Source organism: Bombus affinis, chromosome 3 (assembly GCF_024516045.1).
Source record: "Bombus affinis isolate iyBomAffi1 chromosome 3, iyBomAffi1.2, whole genome shotgun sequence".
Classification (NCBI taxonomy): Eukaryota; Metazoa; Arthropoda; class Insecta; order Hymenoptera; family Apidae; genus Bombus; species Bombus affinis.
Genome location: NC_066346.1, coordinates 13,977,813 through 14,001,107, shown reverse-complemented (window position 1 = coordinate 14,001,107; position 23,295 = coordinate 13,977,813). Strand labels below are relative to the sequence as shown.

The 23,295-nt window shown below is 39.6% G+C and overlaps 3 protein-coding genes across 7 annotated transcripts in view; 2 read left to right on the top strand and 1 right to left on the bottom strand.

Moving 5' to 3' along the window:
• The window catches only part of LOC126914758 (uncharacterized), an 88,952-nt gene extending 79,406 nt beyond the window's left edge, over window positions 1-9,546 (top strand). The window contains exon 2 of the mRNA XM_050719163.1: window positions 9,382-9,546. Within this exon, the coding sequence (XP_050575120.1) occupies window positions 9,382-9,504 (123 nt within the window). The 3' untranslated portion in view covers window positions 9,505-9,546. The remainder of the gene's footprint in view (window positions 1-9,381) is intronic.
• Window positions 1-23,295, bottom strand: part of LOC126914807 (A disintegrin and metalloproteinase with thrombospondin motifs 3-like) — a 434,443-nt gene that overhangs the window by 338,425 nt on the left and 72,723 nt on the right. The window lies entirely within an intron of this gene.
• LOC126914707 (uncharacterized) lies at window positions 11,613-22,466 on the top strand. 5 transcript variants are annotated; one of them, XR_007709772.1, is made up of 3 exons: window positions 11,613-12,916; window positions 14,241-14,457; window positions 14,576-14,872. XR_007709772.1 is itself a non-coding variant. In XM_050719052.1 (3 exons), the coding sequence occupies exons 1-2, from the start codon at window positions 12,530-12,532 to the stop codon at window positions 14,262-14,264; spliced, it is 411 nt and encodes a 136-aa protein (XP_050575009.1). In that variant the 5' UTR covers window positions 11,613-12,529; the 3' UTR covers window positions 14,265-14,301; window positions 14,576-14,872. The 5 variants fall into 5 exon arrangements, 4 of the variants coding, with proteins under 4 accessions (XP_050575009.1, XP_050575007.1, XP_050575008.1 ...); XM_050719052.1 differs by having other exon boundaries at window positions 14,241-14,301; XM_050719048.1 differs by lacking the exons at window positions 14,241-14,457; window positions 14,576-14,872 and adding an exon at window positions 21,239-22,466 and having other exon boundaries at window positions 11,628-12,829; window positions 12,876-12,916.

The window sequence follows — 23,295 nt, the reverse complement described above, 5'->3', positions numbered from 1 at the left end:
CCGGCCTGTATTTACGCGAATACGTAGGGAATCCGTAACGAATGAATCTTTGAATTTGTCGAGAAGAGAAATTGATCGACTTTTATTATTACCATGTACATCAATGTCAGCTTCATTAACGACGATCTCGTTTGCAGTGGTTTCCTTACAGGCATTAATTATTTTTGTTTTACACATAGCGAGGCTATTTTGTGTAATGTTACGTCAAAACCCAGACTTAGAGTTCCACAACTAACCGCGATATCATATTTTAGATAACTATCAGCAAGGACATGAGAAATTATCTTCGATGTAAAAATCATTAATACACACGATGAACAAATGGGAGGCGTATGTTTAATACAAGTATTTCCTGCTCCTCGCATTACTAATATGTCAGTCATTCTTTTGCCAGAAATCTCGAGGTCACGGACTCTTTAATTAGTGAACGCTCGGCTCCCGAATCGGAGTAAAAATGGAAACGACTCACCCAGATGACTTGATCTACCCGATGATGCTTCCAGTACGTAGAAGTCGACTCGCCACTCGTTATCGAAATTATGGTTTTCTTTCATAATCAGGTTAACAGTTACGGCCCGTGCAGCGGGGTCGGAACGTGCGATTTTAAGGGTTAAAACGTGGTAGCGAAAACTTGTTAGGTTTCACACTCGATTTTGCACTAGCGACTGGGTTACTCGCGCACGATGGTCGTAAGTTCTAGCACTGTTATAATCGGCACTGATCCCACTTCTGATGTCGGGTTGGCGTTACGATTAGAGTTAGGGTTAAGGGCGTAAACGAATCCCTATTGACACTAGACGTGATCACTATGCAATAGAGGAGATATTTACTAGTGCAAACATGACCATGTTGGAATTGGACAAGTAATCGCGATAATTTGATACTCGAGAAGCTAATGACAATGATCTTAGGCTCAATAACGAATCCACGGTCAACGGGATGACGAACTCTACTCTTCTTTAGCGTCTAAGTTGTACTCAATGTTAATGCATGGGGCCATCACTATGTATCCGAGAGTTACTTGAATCGTCGCCGAGATCGTACCGGATAGTAACTCTCCGTCTCGACGATGCCGTCGAGGAAAACTATAATGGGTGGGTCTAAGGACATGAGATCCTCGGATTCGTCAAAGAAAGCTTTCGTTCCAAAGGTGAGGGAAATTAGCGCTGTTGCTAATTGGTCGATCTCCATATCGGCGTTTTGAAAGAGATGCTGGCCGCCCTTGAGGGGAGGTTGTTGACGGGGGCATCGTTCGTGGAAGATAGGCTTCTCCTATCGTCCCGTAGTTGCAACAAGGACTGTTTGTCTAAATGAAGAACTTTGCTTGACTAAATCTTAAGATTTATTGCGGGTCCTCAAGTTAGCTAAACATACTGCGGAGGTATATTGACATCTGGAGATCATCTTACCCGAAGGATAGGATCTGCGTGTGGCGAGCCACGGAACAGAAACCTTTGAAATATTTACTGCCACGTGTCGCTACGGCTATTTCTTTAAAGGAGAGGTATAGAGTTACTCTGTGCCTTTGTTAGATAAAACGTTCATCCCTTGACCGCGGCTACGTTCGGCGACTGGTTGTCGCCTCGAGCCCAACCTCACTATCATAAACCTCGAACAATCGGAGCAACATTTGTTTAATCTAAATTACGACATTACGGTATTCCAAGAATCCAAGGAGAGGTTCCGGTGTTTTTCCATCTCCGACAAATATATATGTTTTGAATAAATAGAATTAAAAAGTGAGAAGAAATTAAGAAATAAGAAATTAATCAAACTTACGAAAAAAGATCAATGTCTCTGTTAAATTATATACGTTGTTTATATTAAATAATATTACTCCTGTATTGTTGATAGAATTTGTTTACTACACACACATATATATATATATGTAGTATCGTGGGCAAAAGGCCTAAGATATCTGCCGAATCGTAAACAATGTCGCGAGAGCCGCGGCATCGTCGGGTACATCAATGTGTCGTCGATCCTTTTTAAGTGGATAGTTTCGTGGAAAGGGCCCGCGTGACCCTGGCCGCGGGCGTTTCGGGACACGTGTCTCGAACGGCGGGAAAAGACAAAGAGACGTTAAAGTGAGTATTAGTTGAGAAGCCGGAGAGAACGGATGCAAAAGGTGTGCAGAGTGTGAATTGAGAAGCGAGAGCGAGCGAGTGTAGAAGCCGAAGAGTGTGAATCGGGAAGTCGAAAGCCGCGTCTGAAAATAAGACGTACGACAGCATTGTAATTATTTCGTTGCTTCGAATATTATTAATTAAATCAAAACATCATTACTTGTCCTTTCCTCTAAGACCCATTAAGATACTACATAATTTTGGGGGCTCAGCCGGGATCTAGAGCGCTAAGTGACAAGTGAAAGTGATATTTCGGAACGATGAGTAACTACATTGCAGGAGAAGCATATTTGACTGACGAGCAGGTGGCTCAGATGCGAATACCTGAGTTAAAAGACGAGCTGAGAAAACGACGGCTGAGATTAACGGGTAGAAAGCGCGAGCTGGTAGCGCGATTGCTGGCTGCGGTACGTTTAGATCGGTAACATGGTGCACGAGAAGAAGACGACGATGACGACGATGTTTTAGAAGACGACGACGACGATGAGATGGGCGTGATTGGGGACCGTTTAGACGGCAACGGTCCAGGGAATCACGATCTCAGTAGTCAAGACGGCGGAGTTCGGGTGACTCCAGTGGTAAGACGACGAGGGCAAGACGAGCCTAAGTGCACGGTGTTAACGTTTGAAGACGTAAAAGACTCGTTAGGAAAATTCAGCGGAGATGACCTACCGAATGTGAGCCAATGGATAAGGGATTTCGAGGAAATGGCGGAAGTGTGTGGCTGGTCGGACATCCACATGGTGGTTTTCGCCAGGAAGCTTCTCACAGGCTCTGCTCAAGCTTTCGCACGCCAAGAACGATGCACGAAGTCCTGGGCGAAGTTTAAAAAGGCGTTGGTAGATGAATTCCCAGACATAGTGAGTGACCGGGAGGTACATCAAGAATTAGCACATAGAACGAAAAGAACAGACGAGAGTCTGCTTCAGTATATGTATAATATGCGTGAGATTGCGGGACAAGGAAGAGTCGATACACAGTCGGTAATCGACTATATTATCCAGGGTATTCCCGATGAGGTCGCGAATAAAGCCATACTATACGGGGCCAGGAATATGCAGCAGCTGAAGGAACGCTTCAAGCGGTATGAAGCGATGAAAAGTGAGATGAGGACGAAAACAAAATTTGGGGAATGCAAGGACGATGAAGCGGAACGATCAGCAATACGGAAGCAGTCGAGGCAAACGAGCAGTGATCCCAAATGGTGCTTCAATTGCGGCGGTGACGATCACTTAAGTGTTACGTGTCCAAAGAAAGAGAAAGGTGTGAAGTGCTTTAGCTGCAACGAATTTGGACATGTTGCGGCGAAGTGTACTACACGACCAAAGGAGACTTACGTCATCTCGAGGCCCGAGAAGAAGGAGTACGTGAAAGAAGTGTCGATAGATGACTGTAAGATTACATCGTTAGTAGATACGGGTAGTGATCTCACGTTCATACGATCAGACGAGTATGCGAGGTTAGGATCACCACCGCTAGGAAATTGTAAACTTAAGTTTGATGGTTTGGGTTCCGCTGACAATGAGACCTCGGGTGAATTTACGAAGGTAATGACGGCCGACGGGCAGGCTGACGGTCACGAAGACGCGTCGGATATATTGAGGGTCAACGTGATAGAACAGTTTGACGAGATAGATGTAGCGCACATAGAGGAACCTCACTACCGTGAAGCGATTCGCGATATCTTTAGGGGGTATAAGCCAGAGAAGACGCGGGATGTCGGGATAACCGCGAAAATCGTGTTGAAAAGCGACAAACCCGTAGTACAAAGACCGCGAAGACTGGCGCCGTCTGAGAAAAGAGAAATAGACGACTTGGTGAAGTTGCGAAAAAACGAAGGCGATTTTAAGTGTCAGGTATGTCATAGGCCGGGCAAAAATATGGAGTACGCGGATACCCCGAGTAGAAATTCACTGCCGGGTGCTGTGTATGTGGCTGAGTGTGAGGACGGGCTGATTGCACGGTTGAGAAGCGCACAGAAGAAGGGCATTGAAGTCCGTAAGATTTTAGATGCCGCAACGTGTAGTCAGGCCGATAGATATGTAACCAGAAGATTAATCGACGAAGAGTGGGGCGTGAATTTCGAAAAACAGCGTCGTGAGTTACGTGAGGACGCGAAAAGGAAGATCGCTGCGACGCAAGAAGAAAACAAAAGGAATTTCGACAAAAGACGGAAGAGTGCGAAGCAGTACCTAAGGGGAGATCTGGTAGCCATTAAGAGAACTCAATTTGGCCCAGGTTTAAAATTCGGGGGAAAATTTTTAGGTCCGTACCGGGTATTGCGAACAATGTGGAATGACCGATACATGGTGGAGAAAGTAGGGGAGCATGAGGGGCCTGCGCACACGTCGGCGACCGCCGACTTCATGAAGCCTTGGGTCCTCAACGCCGAAGACGACGCATCCGACGATAGCGAAATTGAAGACCACATCTGAGGGCAGATGTTATTGCAGGATGGCCGAATGTAGTATCGTGGGCAAAAGGCCTAAGATATCTGCCGAATCGTAAATAATGTCGCGAGAGCCGCGGCATCGTCGGGTACATCAATGTGTCGTCGATCCTTTTTAAGTGGATAGTTTCGTGGAAAGGGCCCGCGTGACCCTGGCCATGGGCGTTTCGGGACACGTGTCTCGAACGGCGGGAAAAGACAAAGAGACGTTAAAGTGAGTATTAGTTGAGAAGCCGGAGAGAACGGATGCAAAAGGTGTGCAGAGTGTGAATTGAGAAGCGAGAGCGAGCGAGTGTAGAAGCCGAAGAGTGTGAATCGGGAAGTCGAAAGCCGCGTCTGAAAATAAGACGTACGACAGCATTGTAATTATTTCGTTGCTTCGAATATTATTAATTAAATCAAAACATCATTACTTGTCCTTTCCTCTAAGACCCATTAAGATACTACATATATATATATAATAACAATTGTACAGTGTATAAGTATAGCAAATGAAGATACAGTGTAGCCTGAAAAGTAGTATTAGACAGTAACTAGTCAGACGCGAGTGTTTCAATGATCGTTCGATGTTTCTTATTACTAAGGTGGATAGTTTCATAAATTTTTCCAAAGTAAATTAATATTTCTTTGTTATTTAGTAAAAAAATGGATCAGTGTTCCATCAATGATTAAGGAAAAGAATTAAATATTAATAAATTATGATATATATTAAATTAATTAAGAGTTAATTATTGTACTTTAATTACGATATGTAAAATAACGAATTAAAATTCACAATTTGTCCAATTTGGACATTTGGTGGAATTTTTTAACGGTTAAATTAGCATGTTGGTGGCTACCCCCAGCGGGGTACCATCCTCGTGTTTGTTAGGTTATGTCCTTTATAAGGTCTGCTGGGTGCTTCCTTTTTAGCTTTTTAGCTTCCTTTTTATATCATAATTTATTAATATTTAATTCTTTTCCTTAATCATTGATGGAACACTGATCCATTTTTTTACTAAATAACAAAGAAATATTAATTTACTTTGGAAAAATTTATGAAACTATCCACCTTAGTAATAAGAAACATCGAACGATCATTGAAACACTCGCGTCTGACTAGTTACTGTCTAATACTACTTTTCAGGCTACACTGTATCTTCATTTGCTATACTTATACACTGTACAATTGTTATTATATATAATTTATATATATATATATATATGTAGTATCTTAATGGGTCTTAGAGGAAAGGACAAGTAATGATGTTTTGATTTAATTAATAATATTCGAAGCAACGAAATAATTACAATGCTGTCGTACGTCTTATTTTCAGACGCGGCTTTCGACTTCCCGATTCACACTCTTCGGCTTCTACACTCGCTCGCTCTCGCTTCTCAATTCACACTCTGCACACCTTTTGCATCCGTTCTCTCCGGCTTCTCAACTAATACTCACTTTAACGTCTCTTTGTCTTTTCCCGCCGTTCGAGACACGTGTCGCGAAACGCCCATGGCCAGGGTCACGCGGGCCCTTTCCACGAAACTATCCACTTAAAAAGGATCGACGACACATTGATGTACCCGACGATGCCGCGGCTCTCGCGACATTATTTACGATTCGGCAGATATCTTAGGCCTTTTGCCCACGATACTACATTCGGCCATCCTGCAATAACATCTGCCCTCAGATGTGGTCTTCAATTTCGCTATCGTCGGATGCGTCGTCTTCGGCGTTGAGGACCCAAGGCTTCATGAAGTCGGCGGTCGCCGACGTGTGCGTAGGCCCCTCATGCTCCCCTACTTTCTCCACCATGTATCGGTCATTCCACATTGTTCGCAATACCCGGTACGGACCTAAAAATTTGCCCCCGAATTTTAAACCTGGGCCAAATTGAGTTCTCTTAATGGCTACCAGATCTCCCCTTAGGTACTGCTTCGCACTCTTCCGTCTTTTGTCGAAATTCCTTTTGTTTTCTTCTTGCGTCGCAGCGATCTTCCTTTTCGCGTCCTCACGTAACTCACGACGCTGTTTTTCGAAATTCACGCCCCACTCTTCGTCGATTAATCTTCTGGTTACATATCTATCGGCCTGACTACACGTTGCGGCATCTAAAATCTTACGGACTTCAATGCCCTTCTTCTGTGCGCTTCTCAACCGTGCAATCAGCCCGTCCTCACACTCAGCCACATACACAGCACCCGGCAGTGAATTTCTACTCGGGGTATCCGCGTACTCCATATTTTTGCCCGGCCTATGACATACCTGACACTTAAAATCGCCTTCGTTTTTTCGCAACTTCACCAAGTCGTCTATTTCTCTTTTCTCAGACGGCGCCAGTCTTCGCGGTCTTTGTACTACGGGTTTGTCGCTTTTCAACACGATTTTCGCGGTTATCCCGACATCCCGCGTCTTCTCTGGCTTATACCCCCTAAAGATATCGCGAATCGCTTCACGGTAGTGAGGTTCCTCTATGTGCGCTACATCTATCTCGTCAAACTGTTCTATCACGTTGACCCTCAATATATCCGACGCGTCTTCGTGACCGTCAGCCTGCCCGTCGGCCGTCATTACCTTCGTAAATTCACCCGAGGTCTCATTGTCAGCGGAACCCAAACCATCAAACTTAAGTTTACAATTTCCTAGCGGTGGTGATCCTAACCTCGCATACTCGTCTGATCGTATGAACGTGAGATCACTACCCGTATCTACTAACGATGTAATCTTACAGTCATCTATCGACACTTCTTTCACGTACTCCTTCTTCTCGGGCCTCGAGATGACGTAAGTCTCCTTTGGTCGTGCAGTACACTTCGCCGCAACATGTCCAAATTCGTTGCAGCTAAAGCACTTCACACCTTTCTCTTTCTTTGGACACGTAACACTTAAGTGATCGTCACCGCCGCAATTGAAGCACCTTTTGGGATCACTGCTCGTTTGCCTCGACTGCTTCCGTATTGCTGATCGTTCCGCTTCATCGTCCTTGCATTCCCCAAATTTTGTTTTCGTCCTCATCTCACTTTTCATCGCTTCATACCGCTTGAAGCGTTCCTTCAGCTGCTGCATATTCCTGGCCCCGTATAGTATGGCTTTATTCGCGACCTCATCGGGAATACCCTGGATAATATAGTCGATTACCGACTGTGTATCGACTCTTCCTTGTCCCGCAATCTCACGCATATTATACATATACTGAAGGAGACTCTCGTCTGTTCTTTTCGTTCTATGTGCTAATTCTTGATGTACCTCCCGGTCACTCACTATGTCTGGGAATTCATCTACCAACGCCTTTTTAAACTTCGCCCAGGACTTCGTGCATCGTTCTTGGCGTGCGAAAGCTTGAGCAGAGCCTGTGAGAAGCTTTCTGGCGAAAACCACCATGTGGATGTCCGACCAGCCACACACTTCCGCCATTTCCTCGAAATCCCTTATCCATTGGCTCACATTCGGTAGGTCATCTCCGCTGAATTTTCCTAACGAGTCTTTTACGTCTTCAAACGTTAACACCGTGCACTTAGGCTCGTCTTGCCCTCGTCGTCTTACCACTGGAGTCACCCGAACTCCGCCGTCATGAATACTGAGATCGTGATTCCCTGGACCGTTGCCGTCTAAACGGTCCCCAATCACGCCCATCTCGTCGTCGTCGTCGTCTTCTAAAACATCGTCGTCATCATCGTCTTCTTCTCGTGCACCATGTTACCGATCTAAACGTACCGCAGCCAGCAATCGCGCTACCAGCTCGCGCATTCTACCCGTTAATCTCAGCCGTCGTTTTCTCAGCTCGTCTTTTAACTCAGGTATTCGCATCTGAGCCACCTGCTCGTCAGTCAAATATGCTTCTCCTGCAATGTAGTTACTCATCGTTCCGAAATATCACTTTCACTTGCCACTTAGCGCTCTAGATCCCGGCTGAGCCCCCAAAATTATGTAGTATCTTAATGGGTCTTAGAGGAAAGGACAAGTAATGATGTTTTGATTTAATTAATAATATTCGAAGCAACGAAATAATTACAATGCTGTCGTACGTCTTATTTTCAGACGCGGCTTTCGACTTCCCGATTCACACTCTTCGGCTTCTACACTCGCTCGCTCTCGCTTCTCAATTCACACTCTGCACACCTTTTGCATCCGTTCTCTCCGGCTTCTCAACTAATACTCACTTTAACGTCTCTTTGTCTTTTCCCGCCGTTCGAGACACGTGTCCCGAAACGCCCGTGGCCAGGGTCACGCGGGCCCTTTCCACGAAACTATCCACTTAAAAAGGATCGACGACACATTGATGTACCCGACGATGCCGCGGCTCTCGCGACATTGTTTACGATTCGGCAGATATCTTAGGTCTTTTGCCCACGATACTACATATATATATATATGTGTGTGTAGTAAACAAATTCTATCAACAATACAGGAGTAATATTATTTAATATAAACAACGTATATAATTTAACAGAGACATTGATCTTTTTTCGTAAGTTTGATTAATTTCTTATTTCTTAATTTCTTCTCACTTTTTAATTCTATTTATTCAAAACATATATATTTAATATAATCGATACAGCTGCATAATGCGAAGCTTCATTAATTAATATCAAAAACGTTCATCGTTTTCAAACGTCAACTGTAAAAAAATAATAATATATAACAAATTATTAAAAAACAAAGTATGCGGGGAATCGATTCTCGATTTTCAGGTAAACATTGCACCAAAGACTTATAATTTCCCGTTTAGATAATCATCGTTATTGATTGTTATAGACGCATATTAATTGTTGTTCATTTTTGTATTTTATCAAATCATTTCATAATAAAAAAAACTCGATTTTCAGACTTCAGCATCGATCCCAACCAAGGTAGGCCAATATGGAAATATTAAATTCACAATAGACGATGAGACAGCAGCACTGATACCGATACGGATTCAAACTTCGTTTTCCGAGACATTGTCTTAGAGGAAGCATAAAGAACACCCACAAGAAAAACAAAGACGGAAATCGAGGAACTCAACGTGGAAATGGAAAAACTTCTAGAGACCCTTTAAAGACGAGATAAGAGGGAAATAGTTGAAACAAACAACAATATAGAACGATTAGAAGGAACTCAGAAAGCCACAAACTGAATATCAGAGTATGAAGCGGAATGCAAAAAATACAAAATAAAAAGCGATGAGGAAAAGTCAAAGGTTTGAGAAAGTACCTAGGAAAAACAGCAAAAAGGTGGTACCAAACAAATCTACTGAAAGCTGGAGGACACAACTGGGAAGATTGGAAAGAAGCATTTCTCAACGCCTTTAAGAATAAAGGTTGGCCTGCAATACGATATGCTTACAACTTTAAATACCTTTCAGGTTCGTTCGTAGAATATGCAATAGAGAAAGAACGACTAATATTGGAAGTAAAAAGGGAAATGGATGAAGAGGTGAGGATACACCTGATTGTCATTGGATTACCTATCGAAGTCCAAGACAAAATCGAAAGCGATAATATACAGACAACAAATGACCTAATAGGAATTTTGGGACAATATGAAGACTGGAGAAAAAGGAAAGAAACACAAGAAAGAAAGATAGACATGGTTAGAAAGGTAAATCCACCATTCAAAAAAAAAACCGTGCACAATCTGTGAAGCACTGAACTTCCCGGGCCGATTCCACCCAGTGGAATTATGTAGAAATAGAGACAGAAACCCCCAGAAGAAACCCAAACAAATAAATTCACTGGAGGCGCTCACATCAGAAAATGAAATAGCAGGAACATCGGATGGGAAGGAAGAAAAACACTAAAATGCCCGGAGAAGTACGAACCATTGATAAAACTGCGAGTTAAAGTCAACGATCAAAAAGAGATTAAAGGTGTTTACGGGAGCGAATGCAAGTTTTATCGTTCAAAGGATCATTGATCAGATAAAAGAAGACAAGAGCATGTTCAAAACCATCAATGGGGAAGACTTCACGAGTAGCCGGGCAAGACTAAAAATGAGGATAAACAAGATAGAGAAAGAGATAGATGTGTATATAGTACGCAATAATAACTTCACATATGATCTCATCTTAGGGCTGGACGCCATAAGGGAATTCAAACTAAGACAAGACGAGAATTTGAGGGTTAGCCAAAAAGTAGACGACAAAGAGGAAGTAATATTTAATAGAAAAGAAGAAAGAAGAAATAACCAGAGAAGAAAGGTAAACGTTACCGAACACAAGGAGACGGGTAAGCCTATGGACAACCTAGAACACCTAAATAACCTACAAAAAATAGAGGTAAGCCAACTTATAGAGAGATGTATTTGCTAAACACAATGTGGGAACCAGGAAATCACAAGAAGCTTCTATTAAGCTAATCGAAAATAAATACATATCAAAGAAACCATACAGATGTAGCATTCCAGATCAGAGAGAAATAGAATTCCAGATTACGAAACTACTAGAACACGATCTCATAGAGGAATCAAGTTCACCATTTGCAGCACCAGTGACACTAGCCTTTAAAAAAGAGTCGAATCGTAGAGATAGACTATGTATTGATTTCAGAGAGATAAACAAAATTGTAGTTCCGGAACCACAACCATTCCCAAGAATTGAAGATATCATAGTCAAAGCGGGAAATTGCCATTTCTTCTCAACGTTTGACATTAATTCGGCGTTCTGGTCAAAGAGGCGATTCAGTACTGGCAGCATTGGTTAATCGGTAGATACTTCACTGTCCTTTCAGACCATAAACCGTTGGAATCAATGAGAATCAAAGCAAGAACCGATGAAACTTTAGGAGACCTGATGCACTACTTATCGCAGTACGACTTCAAAATCATCTACTCACCAGGAAAACACAAGATAGAGGCAGTCGCACTATCCAGGAACCCCGTCTTAGAAAGTTTTGAGAACGAAGAAGAGGTTTTGAAAGTAGCGAATATTATAAAAAAACAAGACATAATCCGAGATCAGAAAGAAAACAGAGAAGATATTAAAAATACGAAAGACCTTATAAAAAAATCAGAGATTTTTTTTAAAAATATTAAAGGACGCCAACGTATATTCGTCTCACAAGAGTTTAGTTTAGGCGAGCATATCATAAAGACGGTGCATGATTTCTTTGGCCATGTTGGAAGGAATCACATATTGAAAAAAATCCGACCCTTTTATTATTTCAAAAATATGGACCGAATTGTCGACAAATTCTGCAAACAATGCGAAACCTGCATTAGGAATAAAAGCAGAACGAGAAGACCGATCGGGCTTATGTGGAGACTAGGACCAGCGAGGAAACCGTTTGAAATAATGTCATTCGATACGGTCCGAGGTTTTTCCAACAACAACTCACCAAAGAAGTATATGCATATACTCATAAATCACTTTTCAAGGGCTGTTTTTATGTCCACATCGAAAACACAACGCGCGGAAGATATCATAAAACTTATAAACTCGACAGGAGAAACTGACTCCATAAAAATTATCCTTGCAGACCGATACCCAGCGATGACATCCAAGGAAATTCAAGAGTACGCGAGAGAGAAAAACATTAAATTAATTTTCACCTCGACAGACTGTCCATCCTCCAATGGACTAAACGAGAGGGTAAATCAAACATTAGTAAACAGAATCAGATGCAAGATCAATTCGAAAAAAAAAAAGAAACTGGACAAAGATCGCAGAAAAAAGCGTAGAAGAATACAATCACACCAGACACAGTGTAACGGGATTTGCCCCAAATCACTTACTGTATGGGAAAATGATCGAAATCATCCCTAAGGGAATAACAGAGAAGAAGATAAACTTAAAAAGAGACAGAGAAGAAGCATTTAAAATCTCAGCAAGAAATTTCGAAATCAACAAACAAAAATATGACAAAAAAAGACGAGAACACGAGTTTAAAATTGGTGATACGGTCTTCACCCACAACGGAAACAGAATGAATAGAAATAAGCTGGAAGAAATTAGGAAAGGACCTTTCAAAATTTTGAGAAAGATTTCAAACTCTATATATGAAGTGGATAACGGTAACCGGAGATCTGAAGGGAATTTCTTCAAACTGGCCCGGAAAAACGACCGAACAGAAAGGAAGTCGATCGAAGAGCTTCCGTTCCAACAGCTTCGACGTGTCGACATTGCACGGAGCTAAAAGTAAGCTTAGCGGATCCTCGAAAGCTGCTATTTCGACCTTTATGGCACCGTCGAATTGGTTCACGAAGAGACACCAACCGATGTCGAAGAAGCCGGAAGATTTAGTAACGGCCAGTTTAAGTCTCAAGTTCGATAAATCGAAGGTAGTGAAGGCGGTGAAGGAAACGTTGGGTAAAAAGTCCCCTAATAGCGAGGTCAAACACAAAGTCGTATGGGACAACACTAGTGGAACCAAAGTGGACGCTCAGGTAAGTTGTATTTCTCGTTACGATATCGTTTCTTGTTTAAGAGCCATCGTAGGTGAAAGGGGGAATGAAAAAGAAAATCGTAAATCGTAAAATCTCTTCCAGAGAATGCACTTTATCGTAAAAATTAATAAAGTCAACAACAACGTGAAATTAAATAATTGTTGTTTGATATTCTGTATTATCGATATAGGTGAAACGTGGAGAAGATAATTTGCAATCATTGCGGACAATATCGCAGTGACATTATTATCAATCGGTAATATTAAAGATAAAATTCATATGGGATGAAAACAGAGCGTCAAAAGTGGTTATTTTCCGATCTTCTTGCGAAGGGAAAAATGTTTAAGAACGGCTCTCAGCAAGGAATAAAAAATGTTATTACAGTTCCATTTTCGTGTTCGTTTTTTTTCTACATGATCCATGTGAAATAATTCTTCAGATGCTCTGCTGGTAAATGAATCGACGTTTGTAATAGAGGAAATATGAAGTACAGCGAGATCGTTGTTGACTATTGTTCTACACCGATATCGACAAAATAATTCTTCGACAACTCTATTGATAAATCAATTGTAGTTTGAAATCAAACGAATCTGAAGTACCATCAGTTTGTTGCTACGAGAACAATAGTCACCAACGATCTCGCAGTAATTCGGATTCGTTCGATTTTAAACTTCAATTGTTTTACCGACAGAATCTCTGAATAATTATTTTGCTGGTAAATTCTGTTGGTATATCGATTAGAGTTTGGAATCGAGCAAGTACGAAGTACAAGATGGCTATTGTTCTCCAGTAGCAACAGTCTGATAGTATTTCAGATTCGCTTGATTTCAAACTTAGTTCCTTTGGTTTAATTACTGATTTATCAGCTGGATCAAAATTTAAAGAAAATGAAGATCAAGTGTAGCGCGTAAGTTTTACCTCTGCTTAATTTTTTCATCTCTACACTCATCTTTTTCAACTTCCATGTCACATTTCGTATAAATGCTAATAATTCTTTGTTTTTTTTTTGATAAATTCTCTTAAACGTCGCACAAGAATTTTTCGTTCGCGAGGAGGTGCAAAAATGGCCACTTTTTGACTTAGGTCAAAATTTGCAAATTTGGGGTTAGCCCCAACTTAACCACACTTTTAATCCAACATGAATTTTATTTTAATATTACTGACCTCTGATGGTGGATCTGCGATACTGTACTTAATGATTGTAAACTATCTTATCGACTTCTCATCTATATTAATAATATAGAAATGTTAAATATTATTTTGAATATTAGGAATATTAAATAACAGTTAAATACTTAAATATATGTTATTTGATTTGTTTTAGAACGAAGCTCATTCTCTGGAGTGAAACCTTTAGTTTCTCTTTCTTACGCGATAAAGGAGAGGTGCAAGGATTTAAATATTTATAACATTATGACCTTTATTCTTTAAGCATGAAAATATTTTAAATACAAGCATATAAATATTACATATAAATATTTCTATTTACATATACATCAAGTAAATTTACATGTACATTTTCATCTTGGTAAAAAGAACGTGTAAATTATCGTATTTATTATTACGTATTTTAACGCGAAATCTCGTTTCATAAAAATTTTCATTCAAATACGTAAATACATAATATTCATAAATTTATAAGAACAATTTTGTCCGTAGGTATTTGGTAGCGCAATTGAGAAGATGTTAACGGCGGAAAAGGGAAACGATACGGGGGCTTCCGGGTCGAGCGGAAAGCCCTCGGTATCTCCGAACAAACCAATGTCAGGCAAAGTGACAAATTGGTTTTCAAATACCAAGAATCAAAATCGGAATCAGACGGAATCCAGCGAACCGTCTCTCTGTTCTTCCCTAAAGGACCTATTCAAGAAGTAATGGGGAAGAACAAATGCTAATAAATGTTAAGTGTCTCTAGTTTAATTAACACTTCTTTATCTTTATCTTTATTAACACTTATTTATTTAAGAATTTATTCAGAGATTAACACGACCTAATAGATGACTGACAATCTGGTGTAATTCAAATTAACGAGCTATACTTTCCTTGTATTTTCTTATTGCTATACCTCTACAATATTCTTTTATCGTATCTGTCGATTTTAATCTCACACAAATATCTAATAAATGTGTATACAGTAGTTGACGAAAATATTAGATAGAAGATTTTTGCGAATATATATTATGTGTGTTAGTGTTTTTCTTCACTTCACTTCAATGTAACGAGACGTGTCTATCATGATTACACCGGTAAAAATTGAGACTAATTTGGAAATATATATATGGAAGCTAGAAGATGCTTATTGCAGACGTACACATAGCAAAAAACTAATGTACAATGTAAAGAGTATTTTTAAACATATGATTGATTAGGGGTAAAAATGCTCCTACTAAAAATATTGTGACTTATTTATACAATACATAATTAACTGTCCAAATACCGATGGTAATCAATAAGCATCTTATAATTCCTATTTACATTTGTTTCAAAAGCTTCTTTCGTTTCATAAGGAAATAATAGATGCACGACACTTTTTGTTTTATATTATTCTATCGATTTATGTATGATCTATTTTGTAGTAATAGAACAAAACGAAAGAAACTTTTGAGACAGCCTAATGCATCTTGAAATTCATGAAAAGCTTCAACAAAATATTCATGGAAAGTTTCTGTAAGCGTCCGAGTACTTTCGTGAGCCGTTATATGTATAATAATTCGTTACAATGTTAGTGATAGCTTGGAAAGTGAACTATTTTTATTATACATCTTTTTACTTTCCATATTACGCTCATAGATACTCTAAAACGCCGCGATACTAACTCTTATCTATCATGTTTACGAATGCCTATAATTTGTGAAACCGCTTCTGATTTTACGGAAATTTTGCAGTTGCTTGATGAATGAAACAGATTTGTTAAGAGAATCACATGTTATAGATACCTGAACTGTGATTTATTTAATATATCTTTTCTGATTTGTTATCCTGCAACATTTCCATGTTTTACGAAGCTTTAAATTAAATTTCACAAGTTTATTTTCCTTAAGCTAAAGACGATGCTGGTGAAATATTTATTTCTGAAGTAAAAAGTAAAAATATAGCTTACATATTGCTTGTATTTAATCATGTATTACGATTAATCCTGTTGCGATACTCGTATATTTCAGTTAGGCTCTGGTTTTAGTAAACAAGAAAGATTTATAATATCTTAAGAGGATGTTTAGCATGAAATCATGCTAATAAGAAGTTTTTCATGTTTTTCTTCAGGCTTAAAATATTTTTTAATGTTGTGAAAAAATTGGGTTGAAAATGAATAAAAGGGTGCAACAGGGTATTTAAACAAACTAATGTCTCTTATATGAATAAGTCGAGTGATATGCTGTAAATTATTTTCACAAAAAGACACCCATTTTTATTATTGTTTTCTAAACAAAATTCAATAATAATAGGAAGTTTCTTTAACTAACATTTAGTTATCGATCCTATTTTTATTGAAGTTTAACAATACTGGTCAATGTTAATAATTATTAATTTATAAGTGAAGGGTAATTCCAACGAAGAAGGATATCATTTGCAAACAAATAGTTTCAGATGAAATCAGCATTGGTACTGTAAATTTAAGATATTATAAATCTAATATGTATTGTATCGCAAAGCGGGATTCATGATGAAAAATTAAATATAAAAGTCCATGAAATTTCGCAAATTTAAACATCTCAGTTGATACAGCTTTAATAAATGTGGACAAAAGTTTAGTCTATCTTTATATTTAAATAACGCATGATATTTAATTCTACAGTATAATTAAACAAAGATTCGAAGCTGAAAATTTCGAAATACAATTGAACAATATATCGTACAATAAATGTTATATGATGTTCTGTAAAGGAGAATTGCATTTTTATGAAGAGGATCAAAGATAAAAGAGATTTTTGTTGAACGATACGACCGTTTCGAAATTCCATTTTGATCTTGTGTATGTATAGTGTATCTCGTACAAAAGATATTACAACAAGCGTCCAGTCATAATGTGAAACATTAATCAAAATTTCTAATCTCGAGTGTTTCAAGTCCCAGAACTCATCTTAATAAATATAAGAAGGACAGATTAAATTCAATCTTATTTTTCTAATTTTCTCGTTAATAATTAAATATGAGCATCAATCAATCAATAGTTCATAATGCACGGTATAATGCGTGTATAACATTCATCTGATTTCAATTAACTTACGTTTAAGCAAAATAATTATTCGAACTAGTTTATCATTCACATTATTACACATTTTAATTGTATATATATCTAGTACAACATAGAAAGGATGTTTTAGGATTATGAGTATTCCTTTAATTTTTAAGAAAAACAATAAGTATGCATAGTATTTCTTTTATCTCATATTCTAATTTCACCACATTGAATTTTCTAAAGAAAGATGATCTATTTATTTTAGATAACGCAAATCCTTTATTTTAGATATGCAAAGTCAAATATATTTTTGTCAATAAAGACACAAAAAATCTTAGATGTCTAAATGTCAGCTTTAAGAACAGTAGACTTGCCTGCCTTCAAACTTAAATGTCCTTTCCAGTAGTAAAACTTAAAATGACATTAACAACGGCAGTAATATTTACGCCTACAGATGGAGGATATTAGACTTCGATTAAAATACAAGTAGCTCAATAAATATGAGTCTAAGTACGATGGTTAAAGAATAACGATTCGTCATTCTTTATTCCAGCGCTTAATGCTATCCTTCTTTCAACAAATACAATCCTAGAACAATGCCGCTGAAGAGAAATGTTATGCGTGAATTTATTTGCCTTTGCGGGACGAAGGTTTATTAAATTATTAAATGAAAATATTAAATGAAAATGAATATGTATAATTGTGTGTATAAAAATTGATATATGTATGTATGTATAAAATATATATATGTATGTATATATATATATATATGTCGGGTTGGCGTTAAGATTAGAGTTAGGGATAAGGGCGTGAAACGAATCCCTATTGGCGCTAGACGTGATCGTTATGCAATAGAGGAGATATTTACTAGTGCAAATATGACTATGATGGAATTGGACAAGTAATCGCGATAATTAGATACTCGAGAAGCAAATGACGATGATCCTAGGCTCAATAACGAATCCGCGGTCAACGGGATGACGAACTTTACCCTTCGTTAGCGTCTAAGTTACACTGTATGTTAGAGCAAGGGGCAATTATTACGTATACGAAAGACAGGTCGATTGCCGATGAGATCGCACTAGAGTGAGTGGCTCTCCGTCGCGGTGACGCTGTCGAAGAAATCTATGATGGGTGTGCCTAAGGGAACGAGATCTCGGAGTCGTCATCGACTCCAGTCGGAGGTTCGGTACGCATATCGAGATGGTGTGTAATAGAGTCGACAAGTTAATAGGAGCCCTTAGGGGAATTCTACCCAACATCAACGGGCCGCCCAGCTTGGCTCGTAGGCTCTACTACAACGTGTGGGAGTCCATCGTAACTTACGGAGCGCCGGTGTGGGCTAGAGCAGCGAATGCCGATAAGAACAGGTAAAAGCTGAAACGAGCACAACGAACGGCCCTGTGCATAACAACGCCGGCATACCGTACCGTCTCCCACGCGGCACTTTGCGTGTTGACCGGGAATCTCCCGATTTACATAAAGATAAAGATGCTCGGAGAGACCTACGAGAGGAACAAGATCCATGGGTCCAGGATTGGCACGGATGACGGCTGCAAGCTGAAGGAGGAACTGGAGGCGATTCGCAAGAAGGCCCAAGATGACTGGCAGAAGGAGTGGAACAACCACAAAAAGGAAAATATCACAAAGAAATTAATACCGAGTGCGCTGCTATTTACCAAAAAGAAGATGGACATCGATCACCACACCATGCAGCTGCTAACCGGGCTTGGGAGCTTCGGTGTCTATAGAAAAAGGATTGGCAAGGACAGCGACGGCAACTGTCTCGACTGTGTAGACCCGAACGACGATGCAGAGCACGCCCTCTTCGCGTGCCCGAAGTGGACGGACAGAAGGATCGAGCTGGAGAACGCTCTGGGCGGGAAGATAGACGTGGGCAATCTGATCGCCACGTTGACCGCCAAGAACGAGAGCTGGAATAAATTCAGGCAATTCTGCAAGACCGTCATGTGTCACAGGAGGGTGACAGCGAGGGCCTGGGAAGAGGCAAGGGGGAGAACGAGCGAAACAACAACTACGTGGAGCAATGAGGGCAAGAACACGAAACAACGAAAAACCGCAGAAGGAGACCAGTCCAGTATTCTGAACTGGCTGAGAGGACGACATGAGCAGTAACTGCCCGAAGAAGTAGATACAACGGGGCACGAAAGGACAACCCTGATGACTGCCGACAGGTTTTACCGGGGTTGTCTGCCCTCTAAGCGGAGGAAGAAGGAGGAGGGGTTTTTAGTGGGTATGGCAACGACAACCGACCGACTCCCACATAACCCAGTGATGCGGGTCACTGGGCACGCGTAATAGCATTTTCCCCTCCCCACGCAAAAAAAAAAAAAAAAAAAAAAAGGGCACGAGATCATCGGATTCTTGGACAGCGGAGAAAAGTCTCCGTTCCAAGGGTGTGGGAAATTGACGTTGCTGTTAATTGGTCAATTTCCATGTTGGTGGTTAGAGAAAGATATTAGCTGTCCTTGGGAAAAGTTGCTAGCGGGAAGCGTCGTTCGTGGAAGGATAGATTTCTCTTATCTTCCCATAGTTGGGGCACAGGCTATTTGTCTATTTGAAAGACTTTGTATAATTGAAACTTAATATTCGTAGCCGGTCCTCGCCCAGCTAAACATATACTGTGAAGATGCGTTGGCATCTGGCAATCATCTTACCCGAAGGACAAAGTCTGCGTGTGGCGAGCCACGGGGCAGAAACCATTGAAACGTTTACCGTCGTGCCCTGTCCCAAGTATTTCTTTTAAGAAGAGCTATAGAATTACTTCATGCCTTTGTTAGACAAAACGTTCATCCCTTTGACCGCGGCTACGTTCGGCGACTGATTGTCGCCTCACTATCATAAATCTCAAATAAATACAGTCGGATCGAATGACGACAGTTTCTTAATACGGCTATGGTGAAATCTAAATTTCAATACTAGGGGTCTTCCCAAAGTTCCAAAGGGAACGTTCCGGTGTTCTTTCATCTCCGACATATATATATATATATATATATATATATATATATATTATTATAATGACTTATTTTAATAATGACTTAATTTGTATAGTAAAAACAGCTAAAATCTCATGTAAGATTGTTGGGATGTTACGTGATATTTCTGTTGCATCATTGATTATCGTTATACTTTGAAAAATAATTAAGGAAGCGAACAATGCGTGGACGATTATGGCAGTTTTATTAATAAACGAACGTTTAGTAGAGAATATGGATTTATTGGATAAGTAAATGTTTCATTAAATGTAACTGCTACATGCAGAATAATATGTTGTTACATGTATGAACTAAAGTTGATGTAATACTCATATTGTATTTATGGTTTCAAAGAATTAATAAAATCTGCTGAGATTCAAACGTATACTCTCCCTTTTATTCTATGAGAATTAAACATTTAGAAGATTTTATGAAAATGCACTAAAAAACAATCAGAAGCATCTGTTTCTCCTCTTTTTTTCTTTTTTTTTTTTTTAAATATGTTGATTGCCACGCGATTTTTATACTTATTTTGACTTGGATAGATAGATTAAAGCGTACCATACCAAGACATTTCATTCTTGCAAAATATTCTAGTCTATTTGCGTACGTGCTCATAATCTTGGCTGATAACCGCCATTCGCTATATACATCGTTGGTATCGACGTCAAAGGATTAACACAGACAAATACACAATCCATACAATCCGATTTGATTGATTTTAGATCTTGCATCAAACAGATCTCTATATAAACAGATAATTTCTGATTCTAAACATTTGTATCGCTTCTTCTTCCGCTTTGAAATCCTCTACAAACGCCTTTTATAGTCGTTCAACTTTTCAGCTCACAGAAAAGAACATTACGCGTATTCCTAGCAATCGCCCAAAGACTCGAACGTGTGCTTCGATAAAGCTCGCTTAACTTTCATCGACACATCGATAACTTTGCGTTCCAAGATGTTATTACGCCCTAGAATCCCTAACATAATTTTAGAACCAGAATTTCTGTGCAAAACAATTCCATCGCTTTGTCACGCTTAACGGCTCAATCATCGAAACATGTATCATAACGCACGAATTATGATAAAAAAGAAACTGTCTTTCGAATAAAAGCAATCCGTTTGCCAGGTGCGCTTAAGGATGTACAGGACGTCGACGGAGCAAGTGTACGAAATACAGCCGCTGGAGGGTAACAGTTCCGCTCAACGTTACACTCAACAGCCGAAACAACGATTCTCTGAAATGCCTACTCCGTCGGTTTCGCCGACGTCTTCTCTCCGAAAGCGCGTCTCGGAACTGCCAAGAGCCGCGAGTGCATCCGTTTCCGGTGCTGCGGGCATTGTCTGCTCTAATACGGATCTGATATCGATCCTAAGCTCGTTAGAGTCTTCCGCGACGAAAATCAACCGATGCGGCGAGGAAGCGCCGAGTTCCCGGGACGATAGCAAATCAAACTGGCCCGGAAAAACGACCGAACAGAAAGGAAGTCGATCGAAGAGCTTCCGTTCCAACAGCTTCGACGTGTCGACATTGCACGGAGCTAAAAGTAAGCTTAGCGGATCCTCGAAAGCCGCTATTTCGACCTTTATGGCACCGTCGAATTGGTTCACGAAGAGACACCAACCGATGTCGAAGAAGCCGGAAGATTTAGTAACGGCCAGTTTAAGTCTCAAGTTCGATAAATCGAAGGTAGTGAAGGCGGTGAAGGAAACGTTGGGTAAAAAGTCCCCTAATAGCGAGGTCAAACACAAAGTCGTATGGGACAACACTAGTGGAACCAAAGTGGACGCTCAGCTAAGTTGTATTTCTCGTTACGATATCGTTTCTTGTTTAAGAGCCATCGTAGGTGAAAGGAGGAATGCAAGAACGCACATAATACGCAAAAATCTATGGCAGATTCAAAGTACAGTACTCGTTGTGATATTCGGTAAAGATAATAAGTTCTCCTATGGAGATTTCATTTTTCAAATTATTCTCGTAAAAGTACGTATTTGCATAAATAAATAGCACACGGTCTCTGCGTAAATACCCAGGCCAGTTATAAATATTTCAGTTTGCCAACGATATCCCAACATGTGGGACACTCACATGTGTGCTACTTCGTGAGCGATGATAAAGGCGCTGGTCAAGCCTTCGTCTCGATTTAACGCGCACGATCTCGCGGGATAGCATACTCCTGACACAGGTGCGTAACCGGAAGGACCTCCTATATCTAATCGCGTCAACCATACAGCAACATCGTGATTTACGTCCTTCGAGGACAGCATCTTTCTGTTCCATTTGTTCACGTTCTCGAGAGATCGTCTGGCATCGCCACGGCGGACCTACGACAACGTTTAATATTTTCTTAATAAAAGCTAGCAAATATTACGAATATATTATATTTATTATTACATCATGCATTATATACTATATATAAATATTCGTCAATGATAATAAATATATGTGCAAGTAATCATGTTGTTGATTGTAATCAAATGTAACTTGTAACGCTATTAGTATTTTAATCTTCCTGAAAAATGTTGAAATGTTGATTCAACAGCAGAGAAGAATAGCAGAAAAAGAAAAGTAAAAGGAATCGCAAGTGTCGTATATCAATGATATTATCATAGGTCTATAACATTAAATTAAGATTCTTAAGAGATGAAAAAGGTTTAATAGTCGATTATACAGATATTTCGGATACACGATAAATGCGAGGTTTGTCAATGATCCGTGAAAATTGTTTGTTTGGAAATTTGTTTCCAAGGGATCGTTCACGGTTGTCCAATTTAACAAAATGGAACTCGTTGCATTTTATCGACCTAAAACGTCATGCGCAGATATTTTGACCTATATAATTTATATACCATACACTGTACAGATAAGTAGAAAATAAAATAATTGACACTCGCATATGCGTATCTCAGATAGTTACTACTTTAGTTAAATGATTTAATTTAATGGAAATCGCTTACCATAACGTCTCGTTTTTCCGCGTATAAAATCATTCGTACGATCACTAGAATCATGTTGGATTCGAGCGATGGGTCCATGTAAATTGCACTGACCTAGGATTAAAATACGTACGAAAATGTAACAGGCGTTAAAACAGTATTACAGCCTTACAAATAAATTATTATTCAAAACTCTCGTAAATACATCGTATCTTATATAATTTTCCTAAAAAATTAATTTTATTCGTTATATTTATCTTAGGAAATGT